Consider the following 19,077-nt stretch of genomic DNA (forward strand, 5'->3'; position numbering starts at 1 on the left):
AGGTACACAGATGCAAAAACAGGGCATCTGCCTTGAGGAGCTTAAGAGCCCATCAACTGATAGAGGTAACCTGCTTCCCGTTAGGAGAGTGGGAGTTTCCTTCCGCTTGCAGGATTGCAGAAGCCGCAGACCAGGAGGGGCAGAGGAGGACCCAGCTCGGCTCTGGAGGCCGTGGGCTACATGAAAGCTCCCGCGCCCCCTTAGTGTTTGCGACTTGGAAGGCACCCCTTCTGCCATTCCCCTTTCTTGGTGCCGGGAGAAGATAAAAGATCCTTTTCTATTACTATAGTAGATACATCTCAAATCAGGACTTAGGACTTCAGCACTTCAGCCCTCACTCCCTCCTAAGGAGCCACTGCACCCTCCAGCGGAGAAACGGCGGCGGAGCTCCAGGGGGCTCCCCAGAGAGCTGAGCACCTTAAAGTCCTCCTTAAGGAGCTCGCTGTCTCCAGCCCCGCCCCTCGTGGAGTCCCGCCCCCGACGCGACCTCGTCCTGTGGCACCGATTGGTTGGCTCCTGTGCGTGAAGACGTTGCGTCGTGGGGCGGGGCGGAGGAGCGTTGTCCGTAGGGCCTCAGCCCTGTGTCCTCGGCCACCGCCCCCGCTGCTGCCCCGTATCCGCCCCTCGCCTGCCTTTAGAGGGTACAGGCGACAGCAGTTTCTTTAGGTGGTCGAACAGCCGCCAAACGTCTCCCTCGAGCTGCCTTTTCTAGCTGGCGGCTCTTCTGGGCTGGGTCCAGGTCGGGGGGTGGGGAAAAATGGCGCCGGCGCCCCAAGGCGTCCGGGAGGAGCCGCTGCTGGAGTGTGGGTCCGGACTGCTTTCCCGGCTGCTCTTCCTCGCCCAGGCAGTCCTCCTCCTGCTGCCGGCCGCCCGGGCAGGCCTCTGCCCCGCGCCCTGCTCCTGCCGCATCCCTCTGTTGGATTGCAGTCGCAGGAAACTGCCAGCGCCCAGCTGGAGGGCGCTGTCGAGCTCGCTGCCCCCCGACGCCGTCAGCCTGTGAGTAGAGTTGCCGGGTGGGGGACCAAAGGAAAGGGGTGCTCCCCTTCCTCGAGGAACAGGAGGGAAACGGGCCTGGTCGGAGAGCGCGACCAGGAGCCTAAGTTCTGAAGGGGAATGCCATTGCGATGTTCTGAACTTTTTTTTTTGTGGGGGGTGGTGGTGGTTGGAGCCTGAAAACCTGGTGTTCAGGTTCTGGAGACTTGTACGAAGACCAGGGTTAAAATTCTTGGGAGCAGGGAGTCTCTGATTCCTGGGCTGGGAGGAGTTGGTGCGGCGATACTGTTAAGGGCTCACTGGCCCTGGGCTCCGGCATTGGCTCTTGAATGGTTGGGGCTCCTCGCTCATTTTGGGCTGCATCATCCTGTGCATCAGCTTGAATGGTCCCCAAGCACGTGATTTTATAACCACGATCATAAATACTTATGAACTGTTTTTTGGCTGTAGTTCAGGTTTTGGCTAATTTTGTGCTGTATTTTTGACAACTCGGTTAAAACTTCATGTGTTAACTACATCCAGTACCACCTTGAACAAATATCTTTACAAATAGCATTTTTGATCTCATTTAGGATTCACCTTGTAAAACAGGGAAGGCGTATCTGTTACAAAATTAAGTGTTTTGTTTTCAGTGCATTTTCTTGTGGCAAAGAACTTAAAAAATCAGTCCTCTTTGTTTATGTATGAGAAGCGAGTACAATGGTTGGATGAATTCTTCCGAAGACTCCACTGCAGAGTGCTCATCTTGACAGGCCTGCGTTAGACAGTGGCACCTGGAGAGCTCATTAGTCTGAGTCAGCCTGGTGGCATTAGGAGCAGCAGTAGGTATTAAATGCTGCAGTTATGGGGCTTGTTAACCACTAACATACGATTATTTCTCTGCCGCTAACTGAGCAATGTATTTATTGACAGACTTCTAACAGAGTCATCTCTAAAAAAAGACCTGTCACACACACACACAAAACCTCGAGGTGTGATTAAAATATGAGGGGATGTTTGGATTTCCATTGGAAATGGAATACAAATAGAAGGTCCCTCTTTGCAGAGGTTAAAGTGTGTATACATTTGCAAATAGCTTATGTTAGGAAAGGAAGCTACCTCATAAATTCCTTGAGAAAATTAAGGTAACTTAAATAACCAAATGCAGTAGCATAGATTTGCAGTGTAATAAGGTGTTTCCTGTTGTTTTATCATAGTGACACCTGTAGCTAATTCTGGTTCTGTTGATGCAAATAACATTTAGAAATTCACATCAGTTGCAGCATAGTCTGAATTAAACCTAGCATAACATCTTAGTAATGCAGTAACTACCTTTTTCTAAGAAATTCTTGGAACAACTACCTGATTATGACAAACTGAATCTGATTATGACAGACTAAATCTGGTGCAGGTTTAAAAACAGCACAACTTCATTTAGCTGTAATTGAAATAAATGTGGCCTACTTTTTAAGATCCTCCATTGGCAGATAAATAATAATTAGAAATAGTTTTATGTAAGATACATTTATATTGTGTCTAGGTTTGATTTTTTTTAATGAAGACAAATTGCCTAAAGCCAAATGACATTCAAAAATTTTAAATGTCCTATAATGAAATTGACATTTTCAGTTGAAGTGAAATGCCTTGGAGAGCAATTCTCTTGTAGAAATGTAATTGGATGGAAGTCTTACATTAGCAGAAGAACTCTTAAAATAGTAAAAGATGAGGTTGTGCTGTTCTAAACTGAGAAATGTAATATTTTTCATCAGTTGCCTTCAGCTATAAAACAGGTACATGTGGTTTTCTTTATGTAATTTTGAATTTTTAAAACACATGCAATGGGGCTTCCCTGGTGGCGCAGTGGTTGGGAGTCCGCCTGCCGATGCAGGGGACACGGGTTCGTGCCCCGATCCCGGAAGATCCCACATGCCGCGGAGCGGCTGGGTCCGCGAGCCATGGCCGCGGAGCCTGTGTGTCCGGAGCCTGTGCTCCGCAACGGGAGAGGCCACAGCAGTGAGAGGCCCGCGTACAGCAAAAAAAAAAACAAAAAAAACAAAAAAAAACACATGCAATGCTTTAAATGTATTAGTGATTCAAACTCAAATGCTCAGACTTGCAGCAATCATCAAAAAGATGGTAGACAAAATTCCTTAACTCTGGGTTTTAAAATATGTATCTGCCCCCACTTACTGGCACAGAGCCCCTGAAACCCTTGTAATCAATAATTTCCAAAGTGATAGGAGAACTAGGAGCACCTTTACTTTTTCTATTTGGTCTTTGACCCTAATTCCTGGCACAGAGCTCCTACATCTCTTGGAATCTCCTGGGTGATAGGAGTATCTTTTGACCTAACGAGGTGACTCTTGGTGGGCTCCTGGATAGCTTCAGGATTGGGGTGGGTCACCAAGCTATGCTTAGAAGCTTGGAACTTTCAGCCCCACCCACCCATCCTACAGAAGAGGAGAGGGGCTAGAGATTGAGGTAGTAATTGATCATGCCTATGTGGTGAAGCCTCCATAAAAATTTTCGAAGTATGGAGTTCAGAGAGCTTCTGAATTGGTGAACACACCTACCAGGAGGTATGCTGTGAGGGTGGTGCATCCCAACTCCATGGAGACAGAAGCTCCTGCACCAGACCCTTCTGGATCTTGCCCTATGTATCTCTTCATCTGGCTCTCATCTGTGTCCTTTATCATGTCTTTTGTTATACAGTTAACCAGTAAACATAAGTAAGTGTTTTCCTGAGTTCTGTGAGGTATTCTAACAGTGCTTGAGTCCAAGGAGGGGGGTCGTGGCAACCTCCAATTTGTAGCCAAGTTGGACAGAAGTTGTGGGTAACGTGGGGAGCTACTACTTGTGATTGGTTTCTGAAGTGGGAGGCCGTCTTATGGGACTGAGAGCTTAACCAGTGAGGTCTGCACTAACTCCAGTTAGTGTCAGAATTGAATTGAATTGCGGGACATCTAGCTGGTGTTGGAGAATTGGTTGGTGTGGGGAAAAAGCACACATCTAGTGTCAGAAGTACTGTGTGTGTGAGTAAAGGAAGAAACCAGTGACAAAAATTTTTTGCTTGAGCAAACTTTAGTCAGGCTCCTGAACCTTATCCTGGGCCATCTGTGCACACCCTTGTAAAATGCAGTCTTAGCAGTATCTCTGCTAAGTTAGTTTAGTAGGAATCCCCCACCCTCAATGTCTGATCAGATTCCTCCTCCTACACCATCCCCCAGGTGATATCTGAGTACCCTGGCCCGTCTTCAGCAAGAATCCTGTTGGGTCTGTTTAGTTAAAAACCCCCTTACCAGATGTTTTCTCTTAGTAATTTTCCATTCACCGACCCCACTCTGCTCCTTAGCTATAAGTTTTCTCTTATTCATGGAGTATTCAGAGTTAAGCCCAATCTCTTTCCTCCACTTTAAAGTTTCATTGTAGTGGTTCCTTTATGTATTGAGAAAGCCCCATCCCCCAAAGTCTTCCTTACCATGCTTTAACAAGTATCATTGAGTATTTTTTTTCCTTTTAACAGTTATGGTGCCACAACTCGGGATAGGATCAGATTCATCATTGGACCCCCGGACCTCTCACCCAGGACCCTAAGTGCGTACCTTTGAAGCCTTTATCTTCACTCCTGACTGATTGATCGGGGATCCATTGTTGAGTCCGACTCCTGAACCATGGCTCCGGACAAACGTCCGTGGAAGCTGGTAAGGACAGATTTTGATTGTTAAGAGTCTGAGTACAGTTGACCTTGAACAACATGGGTTTGAACTGTGTAGGTCCACTTATATGCATATTTTTTTCCAATAGTAAATACTCCAGTACTACATGGTCCATGGTTGGTTGAATCCATGGATGTAGAACCTTGGATACAAAGGAACTGCACATATGGAAGGCAATTACAAATGATATGTGGATTTTTAACTTTGCAGAGGGTCGGTGCTCCTAACCTTAGTGTTGTTCAAAGGTCAACTGTATACTCCAGAAGTTGGGATAGAGTCCCAGATAAACACGGGCTGGGTTAGAGTCCCAGGTTTCTCTGTTTGTAAGAAAGCTCAGTTAGAGTCCTAGGCTTCTTTGTCTGAAAGGTACTTACTGGGTTGGAAATCTCTCCTTCCTGGCTCTTCTTTTCTTGAGTGGGGATTAGTTATTCCCTGACTCTTTGGGCTGGAAGTCTCTTCTTCCTTGCTCTTTTTTTATTATTCCCTGACTCTTTATGCTGGAAGTCTTTCTTCCTGGCTCTCTGTGAGGCCTCTTTGTTCCCTCTCTTGGGTCCTGCTTTTCCCATGAGAACTTATTAGATGGCTCAAACCCCCTTCTTGAACCCCTGCTGAGTATATTCTCTGTCTCCCTGCATTCTTGTTGGCATGCTTTTGTTGAGGATAATGTGGAACTTCACTGGCTTCTTTCAGAAACTTGTGATCTCTCCACATTGGCTCCGCTAAGACGTCTCCCTTCTCATTGCTTCTGCTCCTCTGCCCTCTCACCACCTTCAATCTTTCCTCCAATTCCCTTGAATACTATGATATGTCCTTCTCAAAGCCCCTTCATCCTCCATCCCCTGCCAGACCTTTTTCCACCTCAGTCTTTATAGTCACTTGATCTTTGGACCCCCTGCCCTCCACTAGAGGCGGTTAAGAAACTTAGGGACCCCCCAAAACAACTCCTTGAAGCTGAAAAGGAAAAAGGCTAATTGGAAATAGACGGTATGTTTTCAGCAGTTGGATGGGCTTTGGAGACCTGCAGACAGCCTCTAGATGCCTCTAGGTGTCTCCTTGGTCAACGCCTAAAATTTGGTACATAGCCTCCATAAGATTACATATCAGGGCAAGGGAAGGTGGTCTGTACAAAATTGGTAAACAGGTAACCTAAACTTGTCCCATTTGCCATAAACACAATTCACATAAAAACATAGAGTAGAGAAAAGACAAGAGATTATTATTTTATATAAACCAGTGAGTTTGTATTACTATGTTTTACTAACTAACTCATGACTAAAATTTTCCAGTGAAAACTTAAGATCTCTATTAGCATCTGTCTGTATATATGTTGTAGAGGTGTGCTGTTTTTCTACTTCTAGATGGTATTACCAAATTAATTTATAAAATCCAATCCTGTTCAAATTAGCTTAGAGATAAATGAGCAGTTACATAAATTAAGTATTCCTGAAACTCTCAGAAACAGAGAAGCTCAGTGTTTTAAGTTTACATGATCTGGGATAGTTTTTCATAAATAAAGCTAATTTGAAAATTGTTGGTAAAATAAGAACAGGCATGTCTTCAGAGTTGTCAGCATTAAATATAGTGCAGACATTAAATCTAAACTAAGAACAAAATGTACAAAAAAAATGAATTGCTTCCTGTATGTCAAGCACGGCAGTAAAATAAAAGGGGGAAATACCATGTATGTAACTTTTTAGGTTTTTGCTTTTGTGATGTTTGCCTAACATGCATGTGTTATAAAAAATAGTTAATAGGGAAATAACTTCAGATGATGGCTGGCTTTGTTTGGTGTTGTGTCTGCCTAAAATAAAAATCAAAGTCATTTGTAAGTAAGATAAACTACTGAAACATTCATTATTGAACCTAAATTTAAGTTTATATACTTTTGGCATCTTGTTTTTACATGTTATAAAGAAACAAGATATTTGGATCTATTAGTAAACATTCTTTTGCTACACAAAAATTGTACTAAGAGGAATCGTATGCCTCTAGAAATTGCAAAATTGTGTATTCAGAAATATACTAGTCTACTACAGAAAACTGATACACGACAGACCACAATTGCCTACTTCCTAGTTTTCCCTGTTAAAAAAAGTTTATTAATGGTTAAAAATCATAATCAATATATGTAAATGAAACTACTAGAAACTGTAAGAATGAAGAGAAATAACTTTGTATGCAAGGTATGAAGGATGTGTTTTAGTTAAGGGAAAAAAAGATTTTTATTCTAAGGTAGAATGAGTTCCAGAATGAGAAAGAGGAAAAACACAGTACAAAAACTGAATAGATATTAGAAAAATGGTTGTAGAAGATTTGCAGAACAGGAATTTTGTGTTTGGTTAAGTTGCTGAGATTGAATGGATTTATTTATAAGTTACAAAAAAAGTGAACTTCAATATCAAAAGTGTACTGGAATTCCCTGGTGGTCCAGTGGTTAGGACTCGGTGCTTTCACTGCCTCGGCCTGGGTTCAGTCCCTGGTGGGTTCAATCCCTGGTCGGGGAGCTAAGATTCTGCAAGCTGCTCAGTGCGGCCAAAAAACAAACACAAAAGTGTACTGATGCAAAACTAGAATCCCAAAGTTTTATTGGATTGTTGGTCTGTTCTTATTAAGAAACTGTAAAAAGGTTTACCTTTTAAGTAGTCTGTCTAGGAAACAAAGATTTTGTGTCTTATCAAAATAATTTCCTGTGTTTCATGTTGTCTTTATCAGGTCTTTGATTACTCTAAAACATTGAGTTTTCTCAATATTAGAAGAGCTAAGTTTTTTTTTTTTTAAACAACTATGTGACTTTCTGTATTTGCCTTTGAAATCTTTTGTCACTTTGTTTAAATGGATAACTAAGTATTGTTTCACAGTGACCTGTGATCTTATTTAGTCAAGTGTTTAAACTTTTCAGTATTTTTGACAACTTCTCAAAATCAAATTCTAAATGGAGTCTTTTTGACTCCATTTAGAATGGAGTCGCGAACTAATTTCGAGACTTTCCAGAGGCCCCTGGAAAATCTCAAAGGATATGTCTCTCACGTTGTAAAAGGATATGTTAAACTAATTAGGTTTATTTGGTATTTTAAATTACATGAGAAGCATAGTCAAATAATGAGGACAAATATTCTTAGGTTATACACGTACGGATATATGTTACTAATAATAGGTATTCCAGAAAAGTATGAAGTTCATAGAGATTTGAAATAGCCTTGTCTGGTTATTATGATAAAATATTGTTTGCCACAGAAATAACTAATTTTTCTTATCAAATGAACTCTCATCAGAACTTTAACCATGGCCATTTTAAGTCTTTTTTCATTCATGGACAAGTTGTTTTACTCTCATTCTTCTCTGAAAGCATAAACCGTCAGCCACAGGCAAGAATGCTCCATGATGCCATCAGTAAGGCCATGCCACGAGATTGAGAGAATTTCCAGAAGTAATGAAGAAGTTGATGGATTTATGAAACTGTTAACCCAAGATCAAGTAGAACAAGAATTAATTACATTGGACTAAATAAACTGATGAGGATGGTTATAATTTTTCTATCACTCTTTGTTTGAAACATTACTCGTTCTTTAATGTTTTGTTCTTCAGATTTAAATAGCCTTTTTCGGACTTCCCTGGTGGCGCAGTGGTTAAGAATCTGCCTGCCAGTGCAGGGGACATGGGTTTGAGCCCTGGTCCGGGAAGATCCCACATGCCGCGGAGCAACTAAGCCCGTGCGCCACAACTACTGAAGCCCATGCACCTAAGCCCGTGCTCCGCAACAAGAGAAACCACCACAATGAGAAGCCCGCGCACCACAACGAAGAGTAGCCCCTGCTCGCTGCAACTGGAGAAAGCCCCCACACATCAATGGAGAGCCAACGCAGCCAAAAATAAATAAATAAATAACAAACAAACAAATAAATAACCTTTTTCTTTTCTCTTATGTTATCTATAGCTTACAACAGTAATCTGGTAGATAATACCTTTGTGAACAAAGATGAAACAATTACTTTTTCTCCCTACCTGATTCCTCCAGAATTCAGAAACTTTTAGCCAGTATTCTTATTTTCATGACAATATGGTAGTTTAAGTTCAATAAAAATGTGCTCTTGTAAGAGGATACAATTGGAAATGTAGGTTATATTACCATGGCTTTGACTGAAATGTTATATTTAAGAGTGAAGTGTCCATAGAATCTGGTTTAAGGGACTAAGGTTGCCTTCATGGAACCAGTGCTCTTGGAAAAACTGGCCTGCTGTCTGGCTTACAGGGTTCTGAGCCTCATAGGTGAGTAAGGAAAGTCACTTCCTGGCAGGCCCAGGAACCTTAGGATATCTTCGGGACATCAAGAAGAGAGATATTCACCTGAATCTTTAGGAATGGGAGATGAAGTCTGGTGGCTAGTTCCTGAGCTGGCTTCCTAGCCTTGAGAGCCTTTTAAAAGCCTAATCTGAGATTCCTTATGAAAAGTTTCAGCAAAACCAACTCAAAAAGAGCCTGCCTATATGGTCAGTCACTATTCCTGCTGCACTTACATGAATAATCAGGACAAATCTAATGAGACCAGACTTATGTAAACAAGAAATAAAAGGTTAACTATAGAGGGAAGTTTTTTTTGTTTCAGTGTAAAACTGTAGTGCACCCTTGTGGCTTCCATCTTGCACACTGGCCAGTCCTTACCACATTCTCAATTCTGGTTTCCTCCAGTATCTGACTCTAACTCTCCAAACTAATGTTTCCAGTTTTTTTTTCCCCCACCCTCCTGACGTGGCATCACTGAGAACTAAAATTGCCCTTTTCCTGAAATCCTGCAAGCTGAAGCTGGATGACTTGATATAAACTTAAAAAAAAAAAAAAAAAAGCACAACACATTGTATATGGGTAACCTTTGTGCCTCCTGCTGTGTGGACCACTTACAGAGTTCACCACAACATTTAATGCCATCCATCACCAGAGACATTCAAACTGCAAACCAGGAAACTTCTTCAGGTGGCCACTGCCATCCTCATTCTACCATTTAAAGATGCTTCAAGTTCAAATCTAAGAATCCCAACTGGCTACCCTCTGGAATGAGAAACTGGATCTCTAACTATTAATTTTGGCTTTTATTTTCATAGAAACTCCCCTCATTAAATACCTGACTGCTGGTACCATTGAGCAAATATCCTATAATACCAAGTCCCTACAGAAGGTTCACCTGGTCCTTAATGAGCAAAAGGCTACTGAATGAGAAAATAGACATATTGTTCAGAGGAAAGAAGAATGTCTCTTCTTTCCTTGAACAAGAAAGGGGCCTGACAAAGATTCTTTGAATAAATTTTAATTGACTCCTGAACCACCTTCATCCAGGCTCATCTGTATACTTCCTTGTAAAATGCAGTTTTAACAAGAATCCTGCTAAGTCAGTTTAGCAAGAAACCCTTGATACCTGATCACCCTTGATATCTGATCCGGTTTCTCATGTTTCACCATCCTCCAGGTGGTGTCTGATCACCATGGCTTGTCTTCAGCAGGAATCCACTTAGGTCTATTTAGCCAGAACCCCCCTTACCCTTGTTTCCAGTTTTCCATCCACTGATTTTGTCCACCCTGCTCCAAGGCTATAAATTCACACTTACCCATGTGGTATTTGGAGTTGAGCCCAATTTCTTTCCCCCACTGCAAAATTTCATCATAGTGGTCCCTATACCATTAGAGATAACTTGCACCACCTTGAATAAAGTCTTACCAGGTTTTAACACGTGTCATTGAATTTTTTTTTTTTCTTTTAACACAGAGTTTTTCCTAGATATTTGGTATCACAGGAGTGAGATTTGCTAGAGTGGATCTGGCTGATGGAAATGTGGTTTGGGAAGAGAGAGGATAAAAAGGCAGGGGATCCAGAACCTTTGATTCCTGGGTGACCACATGGTCACCCATGGTATGGAGCAGCAGCTGTGCTGCTCTCAAGTTACTAAAGGTAAAAGTTACCAATGGAATTTAGAGATGGATCCAATTCCTAGCATGTTGGTTCACTGGATGCATAAGGAAAGGGAAACTAGTAAGAAAAAGATGAACTGTTTAATCCCTTGGTTATTGTGGTAACCAAATTATAATAGCTAAAATTGAAATAATGTAATAATATAATAAGTAGTATATAAAAGTGAAATTAAAAGAGAGTGCTGGGTCAGACCTTGATGCTGGACCAAGCTCAGATTTAACTAAGTCTGAGCTTTGGTCACTAGCCTCAAAGCTGCCCACCAAGGGAAAAATTAAGCAAGGACAACAGAAAGTACCTCTAAGACCTCTGGCCACCAAGAATGTAGTCAGTGTGGGGGGGGGAGGGCAAAATCAAGAAACTACTGAAATCAGGGAGTACGGTGTGAAGGAGTTGTTTCATTTTGTGGATCAGTAACATCAGCTTCCTGAAGAACCTTTATTAAAATGGACTGTGAGGGACTTCCCTGGCAGTCCAGTGGTTAAGACCTCACCTTCCAATGCAGGGGATGCGGGTTCAATCCCTGGTCAGGGAGCTGAGATCCCACATGCCTCGCAGCCACAAAAAAACCCAAAAACATAAACCAGAAGCAATATCATAACAAATTCAATAAAGACTTAAAAAAAATAAAAAAACAAAAAATGGATTGTGAGAGTCATTAATTTAGGAGCAGTATTCTGGTTTTAGATGCTGCAGTGGGGAAAAGCATGTTTGGGTTGATGGAGGATCCGCAGGTCACTATGGAACAATCACTGATGGCCATATGTGATCCAGACACAAAATAGTTTATTCCTGAGGGAACAGCCAGCCTAATGGATTGGGCAGAAGCCACCGTAAGGTCTGTTTATCCCTGAGAAAGAGGACTGTTCGTCACCTCCAATAAATGCCAAGTGGAAGCAGATGATATGTTTTGTGTATAAGCCATGTGGGATTATCTTTATGATAATTGGGATATTCACTTGCTGAATGTGCCTGTTACCCAGTCCATGGTAAATGCTGTGATTAAGGGGAAACTGTTACATGGGCACCCCATATAACCTTACTGCTGCAAAACCAGGGGACAGTTGGGGAAGCCTTATGTATTGTCTGCCTCAGGTTCCCCTCTGGGTCTTATAAAGATGCTAATAAAAACATTAGGTTAGTTAACAAGAGAATGAGGAAAGGCAAAGGAGAGAGGGAACTGATCTTAGCAAGGTGGACATTTTTAAACAGTTATTAAGAAATAAGGTGAATAAAGCAAATATTGTTAGGAGCAAAACAAAGGAAATAGGGAAGAATCATGGAATTCAGCCCAGAAGAATGGAAGGCTTTAGATGGTTTTAAGAAATGGGATGAATAAAACAGACATTAGTGGGGTTAAAACAAAGCTTTTAATACTTCACTACCCAAGGTTGGGCAGGCTGGAAAGACCCCCTGATCCTCCAACATTAAAGGTCTCTAAAGAAGTCTGCTCTGTTTAGTTTGAAGAAATCTAAAAATCCAAAGACTGAGATTGCAGTGAGAAACTTGACCAGCAAACGCTTAGGTCATTGGTTAGGCAGATTAAATGAGATAAAAATGGACAAAAAGGGACACTTTCCTGGCCGTCCAGTGGTTGGGACGCCGTGTTTCCACTGCAGGGGGTGCGGGTTTGATCCCTGGTCGGGGAACTAGGATCCCACATGCCTTGCGGCACAGCCAAAAAATAGAAAAGAAAATTGACAAAAGGGCCAGGGTCCCTTGGCTCAACCCACGAAGGGGGGACCCCAAAACCTTTTGCAGTAGAGTGGATAAAATGGTCAGAAGGTAGAGAAGTTCCCAGGCTTTCCTGATAGGAGATCATCTTGCACTGTGGTACCAAAACCCACTGGTGAGACCTGATACAGCTGAGAACATAAAAATATAAGGGTTGATAGGATTATGAAAGTTGGAATGTTTAAGCAGGCTTTAAGTTGTATCTTCTTTACCTGAGTGTTTTATAGGAATGGGGGTTATGTCTGGATGGGGACTGCTTCCCCTACCTAGTATTCTACAACCAAAATTTGTTCATATAAACCCTAATGGAGGCTATAGTTAAGAATGTAAGGTGAAAGTTTGTAGGAGAATGGTGTATTTGATCAGACTTTTACCTGATTGTATAATGAAGATGGACATTGTATCTGGTTGGGGAATGTTTTCTCTACCTAGTGTTGTTAAACAGAGGGCATGTAAATCTACACTTCAAGCAATATTACTAATTGGACATGCTAAATGGGAACCAGTAAGGTGGCCCAAGCCCACATAGCATAGAATAGAAGCTGGAGTGTTGGTATGGGGAAATTCTCTGTGTGATAACCCTGTGTGTACTGGAGTGCCTCCCAGCAACAGCTTCTACGACTTTGGACTGGAGAATTTCCAGGTGAAGGGTAGTTATTGGCTTCCTTTGGACGTTAATTGAAACTGCCAGTATGACTAAAAGTCATAAAGTAATCTTGAAAAGAATCTTGATGTCTTGCATAATGTCTGATAAACACTCTAGTGGGGAGGACAGTGCCCAGAAGAGTTTCATAATAAAATGGCAATGGTTTACACAGGATTATACTGTCTGGGGAATGCGAGGAGGAGATACTAAAGAATAGGGAGCCTCTTTTCCCTTTAGGACTGACTCTGGAACTGTGTGAGGAGCTGCTGGATTATGTTGTCACTTGGAAGTGTCCTATAAACAGCTCATAACTGACCAAAAAAGAGCTGCTTGGTTTGTGAATGACAGTTGCAAGGTGAAGGGACAGCATCCTATTTTGAAGGCCACCACTGATAGAAGAAGGTAAAGACATTAGCTCACTGGGTTGAATTGCATGCTGTTTTCCTAGAGTAATGCAAGAATTGAACAGTGGTAAAAACCCCTATGTTTGAGTTTTTACTGACTCACGGACAATGGCCTATGGCCAGACCATATGGTCAGGCAGAAGAGCAGTGGAAACCTGGCCTATTAAAGGGATGCCCTTATGGGGCATAGTCCTATGGGAATTACTGTGGGAATTTGAAGGGTGCATTAAAGTAGGGCTTTGTCGATGTCCACCAGGAGAAGCCCCTTCTAAGTTCAGAAGGTGATTAGAATCACCAGGCAAATACCCCTGTGTGCTCACTTGAGATGGCCACGTGGGTCCATGAAATGAGTGGATATGGGGGCATTGCAGCAATGCAGAGATGGGCTAAATCCAGACGTATTTCTCTTGTACCGTCTGAGGCACAAAATGACAGTAAGTATTGACAGAATAATGTTCTGTCTGCAAGGAAAAGAGACAGAGATGGCAGATGGCTAAGTGTCAGATTCCTCTGGGGGAAAGGCCTTGAATACAGCTAGTAAGTGAGACTGATGTTGGCAGACCTGGGGGGCTACAAATGAGTCCTGATAGGAATAGACACTGACTCTGGACCAGGCTTTACTTACTTGGTGGTAGATGGAAATGTACAAGAGTGCTTTAAAACAACCAGAACAGAAGATAATTGTACCAATTTGGATGGCCGACCATCATCTCTTCAGAGCAAGGAATACACTTTGTAGCCCATAATGTCCAAGAGTGGGCAGAGAGAGAGCCTCCTCAGGGTACTAGTTTGATGGAGAACTAGAATGGGCAATTAAAACATTGGTTATCTAAAATGGGAGAGAAAAAGACACGAAGGGCTGGCTTATATGCCATGAAAGTGTACTCATACTCAACATGGGGTGGGGCTAAAGGAGTGGCCCTACTGTATAGAGTCCTCTTTCTGGTGGGTCTGGGGAAGAGGGTGTGGAATGACTATGCAGTTCTTACTAAGGGAGAAGTATTCTGGTGTAGCACGTGTACTTTTTTCTTTCTTTCCCCTATTAACTTTCTTCCCCCTGCTTGATGCAGTGGTCCTAGGACCAGGCCTGCAAATATAAGTGCTGGAAACAGAGATGATTCCTAAGCAAGAAGCTAACTGTAATTTTAAGTTTGGGGTCAAGATTCCTAAGTACCTGATGGGGTGGGTTGTGCCTTCACCCCATCTCGCAAAATTGAGGTTAACAGTGAATGCCACTATATTGCCTGGTGATAAAAATAGCCCAGGTAGTTCTGTAACTGTGTAACCTTACCCTAAATGAACGGTGGACTGAAGGGGAGGAACTTGCTAAACTAGTGTTGCTGTTTGCTGTCTAGACCAGCACAGTGGCTGAACCTGATGTTCCTTCCAAAGTTGAAAGAGTTTGGGTATACAGGGAGAGGAGGAGCAATAGTAGCTGAAGATCAAGAAACAAGTAAATGGGTTGTGTAGTGAGGGAAATCCAATAATAGCACCTCAAAAGGGCTCAGAGTAGTCGATTATATCTCTTAATTCAGTTACACCAGATGACTGAAAGAGTGAAACCATATGTTTGCCTAGACCACACCTGCATTTGGAACCTGACAAGATTAACTGGAAGCCTGCAAACCCGAGTGGCCTTACCTGAAAATTATTTTTCATACCATATGATGATGGACTGGTCCAGTTATTAATGACTGAATGGGATTCTAACAACATGCCAGTATCTTTTGAGTATATATATTGGTCTCTGCCCCTGGTTCCTGGCACACAGCTCCTGAAACCCTTGTAACTTCCAAAGTGATAAGTATTTGGAGTGCCTTTTGTTCTAATATTTGGTCTTTGACCCTGATTCCTGATACACAGCTCCTACATCTCTTGGAATTTTCTGGGTGATTGGGTGTCTTTTGACCTGATGGAGTGACTCTTGGTGGGCTCCTGGATAGCTGCAGGATTGGGGTGGGTCACCAGAAAGACCAAGCCGTGATTAGAAGCTGGGAACTTTCAGCCCCATGCCCCCCATCCTACAGAAGGTGAGAGGGGCTAGAGATTGAGGTAGTAATTGATCATGCCCATGTGATGAAGCCTCCATAAAAATTTTCAAAGTATGGAGTTCAGAGAGCTTGTGAGTTGGTGAACACACCTACTAGGAGGTATGCTGTGAGGATGGTGCATCCCAACTCCATGGAGACAGAAGCTCCTGCACCAGACCCTTGGATCTCGCCCTGTGTATCTCTTCATCTGGCTGTTCATCTGTGTCCTTTATCATATCGTTTGTCCAGTAAATGTAAGTAAATGTTTTCCTGAGTTCTGTGAGCTGTTCTAGCAGGTGCTTGATTCTAAGGAGGGGGAACCTCCAATTTGTAGCCAACTCAGGCAGAATTTGTGGGTAACATGGGGATCTACTGTTTGTGATTGGTGTAGGGGGCAGTCTTGTGGGACTGAGCCCTTAATTTGTGGGGTCTGCAGTAACTCCAGTTAGTGTCAGAGTTGAATTGCAGGATATCCAGCTGGTGTTGGAGAATTGGTTGGTGTGGGGGAAAAAGCCCCAAAATATCTGGTGTCAGGAGCATTGTGTGTGTGAGTAAAGATAGAAATGATCTTTTTCCTAGGCAGAACCTTACTTAGATACTGTCTTTTTTAAAAAGAGTTTTTTATTGGTTTACAATATTGTGTTAGTTTCAGGTGTACAGCAAAGTGATTCATTTATATATATGCATATATACATTCTTTTTCAGATTCTTTTCCCATGTAGGTTATTACAGAATATTGACTACGAGTTCCCTATGCTATACAGTAGGTCCTTGGTGATCATCTATTTTATGTATAGTAGTGTGTATTTGTTAATCCCAAACTCCTAATTTATCCCTCCCCTCCATGTTTCCCCTTTGGTAACCATACATTTGTTTTCGAAGTCTGTGAGTCTTTCTGTTTTGTAAATAAGTTCATTTGTATCTTTTTTTTTTTTTTTTAGATTCCACATATAAGTGATATCATATGATATTTGCCTTTCTCTCTCTGACTTGCTTCACTTCGTATGGTAATCTCTAGGTCCATCCATGTTGCTGCAAATGTCATTATTTCATTCTTTTTTATGGCTGAGTAATATTCCATTGTATATATTTACTACATCTTCTTTATCCAGTCTTCTGTCAGTAGACATCTAGGTTGCTTCCATGTCCTGGCTATTGTAAATAGTGCTGCAGTGAACATTGGGGTGCATGTATCTTTTCAAACTATGGTTTTCTCTGGATATATGCCCAGTAGTGGGATTGCTGGGTCATATGGTAGTTCTAGTTTTAGTTTTATAAGGAACCTCCGTACTGTTCTCCATAGTGGTTGTGCCAGTTCATAGATACTGTCTTTTTTTGGGTGGGGGGCACACCACTCGGCTTGTGGGATCTTAGTTCCCCGACCAGGGATGGAAGCTGGGCCTGGCAGTTGAGAGCACCGAGTCCTAACCACTGGACCGTCAGGGAATTCCCTAGATACTGTCTTTATGCTTCTTTTTAAAAAAATAAATTTATTTATTATTTATTTTTGGCTGTGTTGGGTCTTAGCTGATGCGCGCGGGCTTTTCTCTAGCTGTGGTTAGCAGGAGCTACTCTTCGTAGCGGTGCCTGGGCTTCTCATTGCGGTGGCTTCTCTTGTTGCAGAGCATGGGCTCTAGGCACGCGGGCTTCAGTAGTTGTGGCACGTGGGCTCAGTAGTTGTGGCTCATGGGCTCTAGAGTGCAGGCTCAGTAGTTGTGGCGCATGGGCTTAGTTGCTCCGCGGCATGTGGGATCTTCCCAGACCAGGGCTCAAACCCGTGTCCCCTGCATTGGCAGGCAGATTCTCAACCACTGTGCCACCAGGGAAGCCCTGTCTTTATGCTTCTATATGTCAGAAACTCTTTCAAATTTTATTTGGTAGTTTAAAACTTGACTGGATTCTCCATGGCAGAGCTCTGTGTCACATTTTTCTGATTTTACACACACAGGCACAGACACACACACACACAGAAGAATTGAAAGACCAGGTATGTTAGTCAACTTCTTGTTTTTTCAAGTAAGGACATTAGAACCCCTCTCCTCCAACAATTATTTGCTGTTATGGTCATTTCATGATAGCACCAAAAAATTAGGAAGTACATATTTTTTTTTTTAATTTTTATTTATCTATTTAGTTTTTCGGCCACGCGGCATGCGGGATCTTAGTTCCCCGACCAGAGATCAAACCCGTGCCCCTGCAGTGGAACTGCGGAGTCTTAACCACTGGACCACCAGGGAAGTTCCAGGAATACTTGATTTTAGAGTTAAGGAAAATTCTGTAATTAACTATATTTAGCTTTATGGAAAACTTGTAACCTTGACCTTATTATTTTCGTTTTACTGTTGCCTGCTGAAAACTTCATCATGGATTTGGGAACCACTGCTGTACTAGATTAATTGGAAAGAGATGGCAGATGACACTTAGCCATCTGCCATCTCTGTCTCTTTTGCTTGCGACAGAACATTATTCTGTCAATACTTACTGTCATTTTGTGCCTCAGAGGGTACAAGAGAAATACGTCTGGATTTCATATGCATTTAGTTGTTACTTCTAGTTTCTTAGTCTCCTCTGTTCTCATAATACTTACTGTTTAAGATTTGTCCACATTGTTCTTTGGAGTGGTTGTGAACAGATTAGTTCTTTAGCATAGGAAGAGGGCAATTTATGTTGAATAACTCCAGGAAGTCTTTCAGATTTACACATAACTTGAACTTTAACCTCTTTAGCTGTTGCTTTGTGTGAGTGACATTGGTAAAATGTTTTCACTGTTAGTTACAGGTGGAGTTAGCCGCGATTCCTTCAAAGGTCCTGAGCTCACTACCAATGACTTACGTGATGTCAAGCAAAAACCGCAGAGCTTTGCCTATACTTCATGTTTCTTTCCTAAAAGGGCAAATAATTTGTAGTATCCTTCCATTCTACATTTTCAGTGATACTGGTAAGGATTGAGATACTCTTTGGAAAATATTCTTAGGTTTTCGAAAGGTTAATATGGTAGGAGAGTTGATTTGAGGATGTTTGTTTTTCTGAAAATGAACTCTTCAACCTTCTATTGCATGTAGAGGATACAGGTTGTGAAGAAAACTGAGAGGCAGAAACATAACTTTGACATAACTTGATGCTTTTCAATTGGATAATCCAGCTGGGATGTGAAGAGAAGAATCCACTTTAATTGCTTCAAACCACAAGGTGGTGAACTGAAAATGAGTCCCTTTAAAAAAGGTACAGATTAGATTTCCCCTCTGTTAAGGTCCCTCATATTTACCCCACTTGTTACTATCTACCCTTGTTTTATACCTCCTTCTTCCATTTTGTGTTCCATGATATTTTCACTGCATTTTATGGGGAATGAGATTGACTGTGGGGCTGAGCACAGTGAGATTGGCTGTGGGTTTAGAAACGTGGTTTACTCTATCATCAAACCAAAGTAGGACTTCCCTCTCTTGGCTTCTAGACCTCCTTAGGTAGGAATCAAGAGGAAACGCTTCTTGCTCTGAATAATATCATCCTATCCCAATTCTACACTCCAGAGTAAAGAAGAGCTGTGCTTATTCCTGGGAAGATTCCCCATGCCTTCCTTGCCCTAACCCTCACATCCTCACCACCAACCAGTATCTGC

General features: G+C 42.2%; 1 protein-coding gene across 4 annotated transcripts in view; it reads left to right on the top strand.

The window, feature by feature from the left end:
* Window positions 1-487: 487 nt before the first annotated feature.
* The window catches only part of LRIG2 (leucine rich repeats and immunoglobulin like domains 2), a 62,635-nt gene continuing 44,045 nt past the window's right edge, over window positions 488-19,077 (top strand). For 3 of the 4 annotated variants that reach the window (XM_082613699.1, XM_082613700.1, XM_082613701.1), the window contains exon 1: window positions 488-996. In XM_082613699.1, coding sequence (XP_082469825.1) covers window positions 758-996 — 239 coding nt within the window. In that variant the 5' untranslated portion in view covers window positions 488-757. Of the gene's footprint in view, window positions 997-4,495; window positions 4,674-19,077 lie in introns of all 4 variants that reach the window. The other variant, XM_082613702.1, reaches the window with a different exon arrangement.

This window comes from Mesoplodon mirus (assembly GCF_964341445.2).
Source record: "Mesoplodon mirus genome assembly, chromosome: 3".
NCBI lineage: Eukaryota > Metazoa > Chordata > Mammalia > Artiodactyla > Ziphiidae > Mesoplodon > Mesoplodon mirus.